At 34.4% G+C, this 13372-nt stretch overlaps 1 protein-coding gene across 1 annotated transcript in view; it reads right to left on the minus strand.

Moving 5' to 3' along the window:
• The window catches only part of LOC107722900 (interferon-induced helicase C domain-containing protein 1-like), a 35938-nt gene extending 23254 nt beyond the window's left edge, over positions 1 to 12684 (minus strand). The window contains exons 1-4 of the mRNA XM_016531396.1: positions 11990 to 12684; positions 10310 to 10478; positions 8284 to 8442; positions 7998 to 8057 (exon numbers count right to left, since the gene is read on the minus strand). Of these exons, the coding sequence (XP_016386882.1) occupies positions 7998 to 8057; positions 8284 to 8442; positions 10310 to 10478; positions 11990 to 12427 (826 nt within the window). The 5' untranslated portion in view covers positions 12428 to 12684. The remainder of the gene's footprint in view (positions 1 to 7997; positions 8058 to 8283; positions 8443 to 10309; positions 10479 to 11989) is intronic.
• Positions 12685 to 13372: the final 688 nt, after the last annotated feature.

A 13372-nucleotide genomic window follows, 5' to 3' on the forward strand; every position in this document is an offset into this window, starting at 1 on the left:
TGGGGATGGAGGAGGGTAATTAGCTATTGAGCAATGTGAAAACTGCTGATAATACTGAGGGACCTTATACAAGAATGCTTAGATAGGTGTCGTATTCCTATAGGTTGATGGGGATCAGCTGAGAGTCAGCTGATGCGAGCTTGGCTAACGTGACCTGCCAGAACTAACACTTACGCTTGATTTAGTTTAATCTTACTTTTTGCTCATCATAACTGCAATGTGAGGAAGTTTATTTTATTTTATATAATAATTATATAATTTTATCTTATTCAAATATTTTATTAAAAGTGTTTATATGTGTCTTTATTACTGCTTCTATTTATATTTTACTGCTTCTATATTATATTTAAAGTGTGAAGTATACTTAAATTGTGTTTCCTTGATGTGGAAACATTGTGCTCTGCCAATATTAAATATGTGTTTAGTCTGTCATTTATGCCTAAATTTTAGTAAAATGTAAAAGTATTACATAATTAAAGCATTACAGTATTAAGAATCTAATGAAAATCAGTTTAGAAAATAATCATAATTATTACAACTCAAAATTAAAACACATCGATGCATTACTGTAATTAATTGTAAATATGCTTAATTGTATCATCACAGTGCAAATATGTGATATCAAATATTTTTTATTATTTTGCTGTAATATTTTACAATAAAATATATTTTAAAATATTTGATAATTAATTTGTGAAATATTGAATGAAGTACTTTGTTTAATATAAAGCTTTGAAAAAAACGGAAATTATTATAAACAACATCCCCCCCCACAATATTTTTCTTTTGATTTTGTGATTAAATGTGACCTGAATATTTTTTTTGTGAGATTCCCAAAGTAAACATTATTTCATAGCCTCTAGCTCTCTGTAGTATTTAGACCGATCGAATGAATTAAAGTGGAAATTCCACATTATCCAAACACAAGGATGCAGATCTACACATCTACACATCTGTACGTGGTTTCACTTACAGAAAGGCAAAATTCAAAATAGGGTTACTAAAAGAGCCCATTTTGCTTCGGTCTGGGAGAACAATTACCCTAAAAACACACAAGCTGAGACTGAGCTTTTGGCAGAGGACAGATGAGCCGCTGAAGCAGGTCTGTGTGTTTTCATTCACGTGGCTTCATGTGGAAACTCAATGTTCTCTGCCAATATTAAACATTTGTTTAGTCTGTCAGCATCATCAGTCCAATTTCAGAGCTTTAAACTTCAGTAGTGAATGCGGCTCATCGAGTTGTTCAGGTTTTCGATCTAAAACCCGGGAAGATAATTTAGCACGAGTCATTCTGAAAGGCTTTTTAGAAAAGCGTTTTTTTTTTTTCTCAATTTATGAGTAAAACAGAGTCTCTGTATTTAATATTATTTAAGAAACTGCATGGCGTGTTGTAAATTTTGTGCTTTGCAAATGTACGTTTCTAACAAGTTGCTATTCAAGGACTACGACAATCCCAGTGCCCAAATTCAGTGGCAACAAATTGGGTAGTTGCAACAAATTTAGCAACTAATAACATACATTTTTTTTAATGCACACCTACAAAAAATATAGCTGTTCAGATTATAATCCAAAAACCCAGGATGAATTTCAAACTTTCAGTTCCTTTGGTTTTCTGGATTCTTTTATTGACTTTCATAATGCCAGTTTTGGATTTATTAGTAAAATGATGTCTGTGGTAAACATTACTTGAAGATACTTGGTGTCTGATCTTATACAAATATCTTCAAGTAATGTGAAGTCGCAGACCTTGTTTTACTCCATCTTTAAAAACTCAGTTATAAAAACCCAAATATAGTCCTGAAATCTAAGGAAAGAAATTAGAATTGTTAATTTAAAAATTATTATTTTTTATTATTTGTGCAGCATGACTTTTATTTTAATAGCAATTAAACAAAAATGTATAAATATTTTATGCAATTTTATATTTAAATTGTAAAGTATTTAATATACGGTATGTGCCAACACAAAAAAGAAATTAGAAATAATATTAATTAAATAAAATTTTCAATAAAATGAAGCCTATTAGACTTCTTTTAATAACAGTTAATCACTCTTTTTTAAAATAAAAATAAAAACAAAATATAAAATATTTATTCATATTGTATGAAATTATAAAGTACATACCATGGTGTGTTGCCTTTAATTTGTACAGTATTCATTACAGTATTTCAGGGGGTATATGTGCTTAATTGTTATTAAATGATGCAACAAAAATCTTTAAACTCAAACCCTTGTGGTAGTTAAAGTAACTCGGTATGATCTTATATAAACGTCTTCAAGTAACTTTCACCACAGACCGTATTTTACTTGTAGAACTGAAAAAAAAATCCCTAGGGAATCCATGATGAATTAGTCTTCCACATTTGCCTACAAATTGACGTCATAACTGAAGAGATTTTAGCAATCACATTGCATTTATCTTTGGGATATACTGTCTTAAACATCATGCTTGAACTTTTAACACTAGGAATTAACGGTTACATTTCACATGCCATTGTGAATCATTGGAAAATAGCAAGCCATTTAATAGGTCTGAACATCCACTGAACTCTGTGTCCTTTTTTCATCTAAAGACACTCTCATTTATATGATTTGACAAGGTTAAATCACATGCAAGCTCTTGGAAAGTGCTGTTTTAATCAAAGAGGTCAAAAAGGGTCATCATTCACAAAAGAATGCATTAGATTGTGAATCATATTGAAGTTATCAGTCAATAGTAAGTCAAGCTCGCAGGCAGCGCCGACCCTTTCCAACCTTGTCTGTTTGACTTACGAAACTGACTTTAGTTTAAGGAATTCATTACACAAGAAGGAAACAAGGAAGCAACAAATCAGGTTCCCCAGAGCGAAAGTTCTTTTATAACTAAAGACACTTAATGGATTTCTCAGTTATGTTATGCAAGTGTTTAAGTATCAACTTCTGTCTCTGATGTTTCTCCTAAAATTCCTTAAAACAGGCACAAATAAGATGATTGTTGACATATAGTAAGTGTTTAGAGCTATAAAATAAATGTGGATAGCAGCTTGGAAGAAATTGAACATGTTTGTTCATATTAAAGGAATAGTTCACCCCAAAATGGAAATCTGCTGAAAATTTACTCATCCTCATGCCATCCAAGATATAGATGAGTTTGTTTCTTCATCAGAACTGATTTGGAGAAATGTAGCATTGCAATCACTTGCTCACCAACGGCTCCTCTGCAGTGAATGGGTGCCGTCAGAATGAGAGTCCAAACAGCTGATAAATACATCACAATAATCCACAAGTAATCCACACCACTCCAGTCCATCAATTGACCGTTCGCAAAGAGCTTGATTGACAGGCGATCTGACCAATCATAACGCAGAATCTGCTATCTTGTCCGACAGTGCTTTCACCCAGACCACCCTTTTTAAGCGGACTCGGGTACGGTTCGCGGGTGCGCACCCGAGTTCGGAAGACAGCGTTCACATCATCCAAACGAACCGAACTCTGACGTCAATCGAACCCGGGTGCGCACCAAAAGTGCTAGTGTGAAAGCAGCCTAAACTTGAAAAACGGTGTGTATTGACATCTTTCCGTGGTTGAAATAAAATACATTCTGATGTTCATTCAGTCTTATTTCGTGCTTTAAGTAAATATGAAAAGAGATCGGTTCACGTGTGCTGCTTGAACTGAGGCGATACAGGGATCTTTTGCGACACATTATTTATTGTTTGAATTTCTTAAATTAAAAAATTTTAAAGCTGAGACCTGCTCTGTCTTGTCTGTCGTTGTGTTGTCAGTTTCCTCTTTGCTCAGCAATGTATTTTTCACTGCATGAGAACATGATGTGTAATGTGAGAGCGGCATTGTTTGTCGGACATAGCAAAAGTAACTAAGGAGGGCGGGTTTTTGCGAAGGGTTAATTAGCATCTTGTGAAGCCTAAAAGAGAAATTTGTAAGAAACAAATCCGTCATTAAGGCGTTTTAACTTCAAACTGTTGCATTCGGCTAAAATATAAGTCTATAATCCACAATATTGCTTTCTCCAGTGAAGTTGTCTTATGTGAATCAGGAGAGATATCTGCACAGATCAAGCACAGTTTACAAGCCAAATATGTTGGTGGATTTGGTGTGATGTTTATGTGAGAGGACAACAGGGGATGGACTTTTTCACTGGAGGAAGCGTTATTATGGATTTTGGACTCATATTATGGCCAGAAGCAGTGGTTTGAAATTAAAAATGATGATGCATTTGTTTCTTACAAACACACAGCTTTTGGCTTCCCAAGACATTAACTGATGGACTGGAGTGGTGTGGATTACTTGTGGATTATTGTGATGTTTTTATCAGCTGTTTAGACTCTCATTCTGACGGCACCCATTCACTGCAGAGGATCCATTGGTGAGCAAATGATGGAATGCTACATTTCTCCAAATCTGTTCCCATAGAGAAACAAACTCATCTACATCTTGGATGGCCTGAGGGTGAGGACACTTTCAGCCAATTACTCTTTGTCTAGTAGAAAGGAAATCTCCATGAAATGAAATCTCCATTGTGATTTCTCTTTCCTATTGGTCGTGTCCTCCCTGATTGTGTCTTCATGAAGTAATGCAGTGGACTGGTGGATCTCCACCCTCTTCCACTGTCAGCATATGGAACATGTTCTCAAAACTAATGTGCCTGAGGGTCATTGAGGAGATTCACGTCTCTATCATCCATTTGCAGTCTAATGCACTTAACCACTTAACGCATGTGATTTTTACTGGTCTTGTAAACCTGCCATAGTGGTTTTCTGAATGGACGTCAGTTGGTGTGACTCCTTTTTTATGTGCTAACAGGAAACTCGGACTGTTTATAATTCTCTGACAATATGACATTCCTAGAGAAGTCATCGATCTGGATGAGCTGTTTATGAACAAGTGCAATAGCTGATGGTTATGTTAACAGCATTTTTGGCAGAAGGATAGAATTCACTAAACAAATAATAAAAATGTGGTCGACAGTCACGTGCATCCGGGAATTTTCTCAGCTGGGAATGTCCTGGAAGCCTGAGGGTGAGGACACTTTCAGCCAATTACTCTTTGTCTAGTAGAAAGGAAATCTCCATGAAATGAAATCTCCATTGTGATTTCTCTTTCCTATTGGTCGTGTCCTCCCTGATCGTGTCTTCATGAAGTAATGCAGTGGACTGGTGGATCTCCACCCTCTTCCACTGTCAGCATTTGGAACATGTTCTCAAAACTAATGTGCCTGAGGGTCATTGAGGAGATTCACGTCTCTATCATCCATTTGCAGTCTAATGCACTTAACCACTTAACGCATGTGATTTTTACTGGTCTTGTAAACCTGCCATAGTGGTTTTCTGAATGGACGTCAGTTGGTGTGACTCCTTTTTTATGTGCTAACAGGAAACTCGGACTGTTTATAATTCTCTGACAATATGACATTCCTAGAGAAGTCATCGATCTGGATGAGCTGTTTATGAACAAGTGCAATAGCTGATGGTTATGTTAACAGCATTTTTGGCAGAAGGATAGAATGCACTAAACAAACAATAAAAATGTGGTCGACAGTCACGTGCATCCGGGAATTTTCTCAGCTGGGAATGTCCTGGAAGAAGCACCTGAAGTGGTTAGCGAGTGAATCAATCCGTGCATGAGTTTTGAGTTTTGTCTCAAAACATAGTTTAACTGCAAAAGTATGTTTTATTTTAATTGATTCTAATTTAATTCAATTTGAAATATGTAATAATTATTGGGTAATGAATATGTGCATGAGTTCTTGCATGCTGTCTATGCGTCACACTTGACATTTTGTCTTTGCAGTGTATGTTTGAGGCAAGGGCTCAGTGATATATTGAATGTTTGTAATATATTTGCATTGATTATGCTGGCAATATGATGATTTTAATGCATGCTTTATTTTATATTTATTTTTTTTATTTTGCTTTATTTTGAAATGGACAGTAATGTGTCTCCGCAAATGTTTTATTTGAATGTATTACAATTTAATTTCATTTGATTTGAAATGTATAGCAATTAGTGAGTAATGAATCCATGCATTCATTTTTAGATGTTGCGTTTGCATTATGCTTGCTATTTGGGTTTGCAGTGTATATTTGAGGCAATACTAGGGCTCAATGATATTGAATATTTATAAAACAAAATTTTGCAATGATTATGCTAGCAGTATCATGATTTTAATGCATGTATTATTTTAATTCAATACGGACAGTTTAACTTATACTAACTATCCGTGCAACCTTTTTTTTATATACATGTTCTCTACTCTTGCCATTTGTCTCTGCAATGTATATTTGAGGCCAATATTAAGGCTCAGTGATATAGTGAACATTTATAGTACATTTGCAATGGTTATGCTAGCAATATCATGATTTTAATGCATGTTTGTATTTTATTTTGAATTAATATTTAATGTGAAACGTACTGTATAGTAATGATTGACTAAGGAATGCATGCTGCAGTTGCATTAATGGCATTGCATGCTATTTGTCTTTGCAATATATATTGAGGCAATACTATGGCTCATTTATATATGGAATGTTTATAATATATTTGCAGTTAATATGCTAACAATGTCATGATTTAAATGCATGTTTTTAGCCATTAATTTAAAAACTGCCTTTTAACTCCCTTTTATTCACTCTGCTTGTCTCTAGAGAGCATTATGTGTCATTTGTGTCACAAATGTTTGTGTTTTACAGAAATTCACAAATGCATCTTTCCTCATTTCAAACACACGTCCTCTCTCTCCTGCAGACCATGATGACCCGTTATTGATCACTTCAATATGCACTCAAACAAAGCCTCGTGCTAGCAGCAGGGCTTGGTCTGGACAAGGCGTCTTTGCTGAAATCCGAGTGGAAATATGCTCTGGATATGACAATGATTTAGCACTTTATTGAGGAGACGAGACAGGCAAACTTTTTGCGGTCGAGGGGAAAGTATCACATGTGGAGCTCAGCTCTAACAAAACCACAGAGAATCTGACCTCTGAACACAACTAAGCCATTCTTTTCCATAGGTTATATAATAATAATAACACTATGAAAATGATTTCCCGACAGTTAATTGCTTGCAGGAACATTTCTCAAGCAAAGGCTGGATTATGGGTCATTAGATGTATTCTACAAAAGAATGAACAGTTATGGTAAAATGTCAAATGGTTTAAAGAAAGTGTTTTATTTCCTTTCAAACAATGAACTGGACAAATTATTGAAGGTACAATTAAAGGACTTGGCCACTATTAAATCAGGGTTAATATTCATAATGCTGTTAAATAGTTATGAATTGTTTCACTTTTTGACCAGTGGATTTCCATGGCTTTTCCAGATGTTCCTCATTATTGGTTAATGTGTTAAGCAAACTTCATAATATAGGGACTGGTTGTAATTCATTAGTGTGAATTTGAACTGAATGGGCCACGTCATACAGACCCAACTATCCATCATGAAAGCCTGCTTCATGTTGGTCTATTGTATGTATGTACATGTATGCATTTATTTATTATTTTTTATTTAACTAACTTTTATTTATTTAACCATTACTTTAAATACATTTTTATTAAACGTTTATTTATTCATTGTTTACTTTCATTTATATTACTGTATTTGTTCATTTTTCTTTATTTATTTTACTTTTTCATTAATTTGATTTTTTACTTTATTTTATTTTAACTTATTCTAAATTGAATGTAAAATGTATAGTAATCAATTGCAATTTTCCGTAACAGGCATTTTGTTTAATTGATCATTTAAAATCCAATTCTTAATTCAAATCTGAGCAAATGGCACACAACCCTCCTGGATAACTATGTTTAAAAATGTGTTTTAGAGATTGGATGAATTAGTTCAGAGCTGGGAATAACTAGAAACTGTACTACAGAAAATTTGTAGTTCAACTAATGCTTTTGTGCATCTTTTACAGTACACTAATTGCTGGGACTGCAACAAACAATGAGGACCAGTGACTTTTGAATGATTTGCAGATGCATGGAAGTCAAGTGACTGTACCTGACGGATCATCATCCTCTGTGAGATCTTCCTCCTCACCTTCTTTGTACATGTCGACCTCTGCAAGTGAATATATGTGCTGCTGTTAGTTTGGTTTGAGCTACAGAAGATTTAAAACACTGTATTTGCATTGCATTGCATGTGTTTGTCCAGGCTTTGATGTTTTTTCCAGATAGATCAATCAGTCCAATAATACAAAGAATAGTAGTTGATCATGTTTAGGGCAGGATTGTCTATTTGCCTGAATGTACTATGACTTGTGAAAGAGCAAGCTTCAGATATTCACCTTCATTGTCAGCACATGCACCCAGACCGCTGCTGTCCACACTGCTGTCCAGATCCTCTGACAGAAGCGAGCTGTTCGCTGAGAGAACGGGAGGGAGAACCGGCATAGTCTCCGAACATGACTGTTCACCCTCTTCAACAGTCTCGACTGACATGGCCTCTGAAACACACACAGGTAATCAATACAGTAACTCTCCTTATGCATAATGCTCTGAATATCTGTCAAGCAACTATGGTCGAAACCAAACCATATATACAGTGGGTACGGAAAGTATTCAGACCCCCTTAAATTTTTCACTCTTTGTTATATTGCAGCCATTTGCTAAAATCATTTAAGTTAATTTTTTTTCCTCATTAATGTACACACAGCACCCCATATTGACAGAAAAACACAGAATTGTTGACATCTTTGCAGATTTATTAAAAAAGAAAAACTGAAAAATGCTCAGTATTTAGTAGAAGCACCCATTTGATCTAATACAGCCATGAGTCTTTTTGGGAATGGCCTCTGAAACACACACAGGTAATCAATACAGTAACTCTCTTTATGCATAATGCTCTGAATATCTGTCAAGCAACTATGGTCGAAACCAAACCATATATATAACTGCATGTCTCAAAAGAATGACCCGTGCATCATCTGTTTCTGGAAATCAAGAAATTATTTCTTAAAAGGCAGCAACAAAGAGCATGACCAGTGTAGTCTGATTCATGAATGTAACACTCAGATCAATCTCAAATTCAAGTTTTTTTTTCAGTTTGATATGCTCTAAAACTCGAGGTCTGTTCACACCAAGAACAATAACTATTAATGATAACTATATTAGTGTTCACATCAATGCACAAAAACGTTCTGTTTATTGTGCAGTTTTGTCATCTGTCCCTTTGCTCGAGCTCATTAAATTAGAGTGGATTCTGATTGGCTGTCACATGTTTTTATTATTCATCAGATGGAATCTTTTTATTTTTGTAAAAATGATTCCAGTGATATTCTGTATGTTGTCGTTATATTTGTGCTGTGGATTCTACCACTTTACATTTATTTACATTTAGAATGATTTTAAAATTATATCATTATTGTTATAGTTATCAAGAGCCTTTACTAAATTGCAAAAAAAACAAATTTTTTTTTTTTTTTTTTTAGAAATTAAGAACTGTTACTGTATTGTGTACTTTATATGAGAACATTAACAACACACTACTGTTCAAAAGTCTGGGGTCGGTAAGATTTTTAACGTTTTTGAAAGAAGTATCTTCTGCTCACCAAGGCTGCATTCATTTGATTAAAATTACAGTAAAAACAGTAATACTGTGTAATATTATTTTACAGTTTAAAATAACTCTTTTCTATTTTAATATAATTTAAAATGTAATTTATCCCTGTGATCAAAGCTGAATTTTCAGCATCATTACTCCAGTCTTCAGTGTCACATGATTTTTCAGAAATCAGTCTAATATGCTGATTTGCTGCTCAAGAAACATTTCTTATTATTATTATCAATGTTGAAATGTTGTTTAATATTTTTGTGAAAGACATGATACAATTTTTTTCAGGATTGATGTTTAGAAAGTTCAAAAGAAGAGCATTTATCAAACTTTCACGTTTGATTAATTTAGTGCACCCTTGCTAAAATAGTCATTTCTTACTGACACCCAACGTTTTAACGGTAGTGTAGTTTTGATTTTTGTAATGTTTCCCCCCCCCCCTTTTTTGTAAATGCTACAGAAATGCTTCCTTTACAACTTAAAGGAACTGAAATGAAGTGGATTTCCCATTGTTAGTTCCCCAGTAGAAACACATCAAATTTCTTAAGAAAATTTGAAACATCAATCTCAAGATGATCATCTTTTGTAAGAGCTGGTTTGTTCTCAGGTTTATACAGAAACTAACAGTGGGGTATCTAGTCTAAACAAGGGAATTATGTTTGACCTCTGCTGCTTTCCTGTTTCTCTAAGAGAGCCTGTGGCAGCTTGATGAAATTCTTTATCAGTTGCTGGAGATGATTTGTGCTGCACATGAGCCTCACCGTCCTCATTACACGGCTCTCCCCGCCGCTCGCGCACCAGCTCGTGGTGCTCGGTGTCCTCCAGAGCCTGAAGGAATTTGGAAAACCAGCCAGCTTCGTTTTTCACCAGCCTTTTGAGGAGCAGCCGAGCGCCACCTATGTTCCCTTGATTCTCTGTGAGTTTCAGAATCTGCCGGAGTCATAATGAACAAATAGTTAATGCGTTTAATATGAGTGACAAGAGGGAAGAACCAACAGAACAACGCTGACAGACACTAGACAAAGAGGCACACAGGCCGGTTAGTTAATCTCAATATGGGTCATTCGTGATATGCAGAACGTTTTGAATTCTTAACATTCATTTAATCTTTTTTTTTTTGTTATTTGTAATTTTTTTAAGTATTTATTTAAAAAAAAGGCTATGTTCAGAAATGTTGTTTGTTCAAGCTCAGACACGTCACCTTTAATTAATTATAATAATTATTCATGCATAATAATTTATTAATATTAAATAAATATAAATAAATTATTATATATAAATATGGTATATTACATCCAATATTAAATGAATAAATATAAATACATTATTATATATAAATATTATACAAATAAATAGTATTTTACATCCAATGTAGTAGTAGTAGTAGTAGTAATAATAATAGTTAGTAGTAGTATATTACATGCAATGTATAACAATATATTAATTATCACAAGTATTAGTAGTATATTAAATGAGATGTAATTATTAATAATCATTATTAATATGATTAATAATAGTATTATATGCATACTTATATAAAATATACATTATATATAAAAGTATATATTAATATAAATAATTGTTGTTGTTACACTCTAAAAAATGCTGGGTTGTTTCAACCCAACTTTGGGTCAAATACCAGCATTTTTTAGAGTGTATATTGCAATTAAGTATATCACTACTAATAACATTTTATTGAATTGTGAGTTTAATATTTCATCTAGTATGTCAGAGCCACATCAGTAACTCAAATACACAATTTATAGCACATCTGTTTCTGTTTGGTTTATAGCGCCCTCTACTGATGATAATTATTTCTGTCTATAGTTGTAATGCAGGGATTCACAAACCTTTTTTTGTCAGCCCCTGTGACGTAGGCTAATATATTTACTTTAAGTCCCCCTCATTTTTTTAAAGTGAATATTTCAATATTTTAACAGAATGAATGAATGAATGAGAGTCACAAAATCGCTGGGGTGTATTTGTAGCAAAAGCCAAAAATACATAGTAAGGGTCAAAATGATCGATTTTTCTTTGATGCCAAAAATCATTAGGATATTAAGTAAAGATCATGTTCCATGAAGATATTTTGTAAATTTTCTACCATAAATATATGAAAACTTATTTTTTGATTAGTAATAGGCCTGTGCATTGCTAAGAATTCATTTGGACAACTTTAAAGGCGATTTTCTCAATGTTTTGATTTTTTTTTTCTCCCCACCCTCAGATTCCAGATTTTCAAATAGTTGTATCTCAGCCAAATTTGGTCCTATCCTAACAAACCATACATCAATGGAATGCTTATTTATTCCGCTTTCAGATGATTGTTTTCAGACCCTTACGCGACTGGTTTTGTGGTCCAGGGTCACACATTTTTTAAAATTCTTAGCTTTTGACCCCCCATTTGTTCGGGCCCCCCGATCTGATGTAAGATTACTGACGTTCTCCTGGTCCTCCAGCGTCAGGAGCCCCAGCGCGCGGCAGTGTGCGCACATGTCTGCGGTCTTCATGTTGACCAGCGTGAGCTGCAGGAGGTCGATCAGCCGGACGCAGCTGTCGTTCTCGGCCTCCTCTGTGGGCTCCGGTGGGCTGTTCAGCACGTACTTTGCGGCGTGTTTGCACCCGACGGTCTCCAGCGCGGTGATCAGCTCTCTCGACCATCCCTGCTCGCAGTTTTTAGAGTGAATAATCTCGTCAAGCAGAAGTGCCGCGGCGCTTATGTTCCCCTCCTCACGAAACTTGGCTTTAATCCGGTCCTTTCGATCCGGTTCGAGGAAATGCAGCAGATCCAGAAGTGGCTCGACCTGAACGAGTCGCTTCAGTCTGTCTCTGAAACAGTCCAGAATGTGACGCGTCTCTGCGTCCTGATCGCAGCTCATGTTGATAAGATATCTCAGAAAAGATCAGCAGAAGTTCACCGATCCCCGACGGACCCGTGATCAGTTCCCCGGACCGGTTTACTTTCGCTTTCGTTTCTCGTCTTGGTTTTCAAACGTCAGATGTGCGACGCGTCTTGCTAACATTGTCAACTTTTGAGCCAAATAAATGAAGAAGAAAAAAAAAACATATTTATCGAAATACCTTTATTTATTCATAGGTCTACAGCTTTGCGGTCATATAAAAATATGTAGGCTACACTAACACTTTTCTGCTATTTTAAATAGCCTAACAAATAAACACTAGATGGAGACTGAATACATTATGCCAAACCGGTAAGCAAAACATTCCTACGTAATATAATATAATATAATATAATATAATATAATATAATATTTGTTTCTACACCAAATCTTTTTTTTTTCCCCCTCCAGTCTGGAGGGGATAAAGGCAATTAGACTAAGCAGGGATTTTCATTAGCAGCATTTTTTTTATTTTTATTAAATAATACATTTAATAATTTAAAATCAAATGACCTCATGTATTAGGGCTTTTCCCATCAGTGTTGTAATTGTTAGCCAAAACTAAAACTACTAGATAACGTTTTGTTAATTGAAATAAAGCTGAAATAAAAGAAATTATTAATATTTTGTGAAAAACGTGAGCTTCAAAAATGTAAATGAAAATTTGAAATGTTGTCTTGACAAATATCTGAAATAAAATAAGTTTATGTTGAAGAACTAAAATTACACAAACAAGACAACAATGAATGAAAAGGCACAAAAAACTAAAATACTAAAACTGAAACTAAAACTAAAATGAAATAAAAACTGAAAATATATCTAAAAATTCTAAATACTAAAATAACATTTCATACAGACAAGCAGGTGTTTATAGAAGTACTGTGATTTTTGTTGCTGTTTAGGGTTTATTTTTCACCAGTGACA

The sequence above is a fragment of the Sinocyclocheilus rhinocerous genome, unplaced genomic scaffold (genome assembly GCF_001515625.1).
Source record: "Sinocyclocheilus rhinocerous isolate Xijiao unplaced genomic scaffold, SAMN03320098_v1.1 scaffold934, whole genome shotgun sequence".
Taxonomy (NCBI): domain Eukaryota; kingdom Metazoa; phylum Chordata; class Actinopteri; order Cypriniformes; family Cyprinidae; genus Sinocyclocheilus; species Sinocyclocheilus rhinocerous.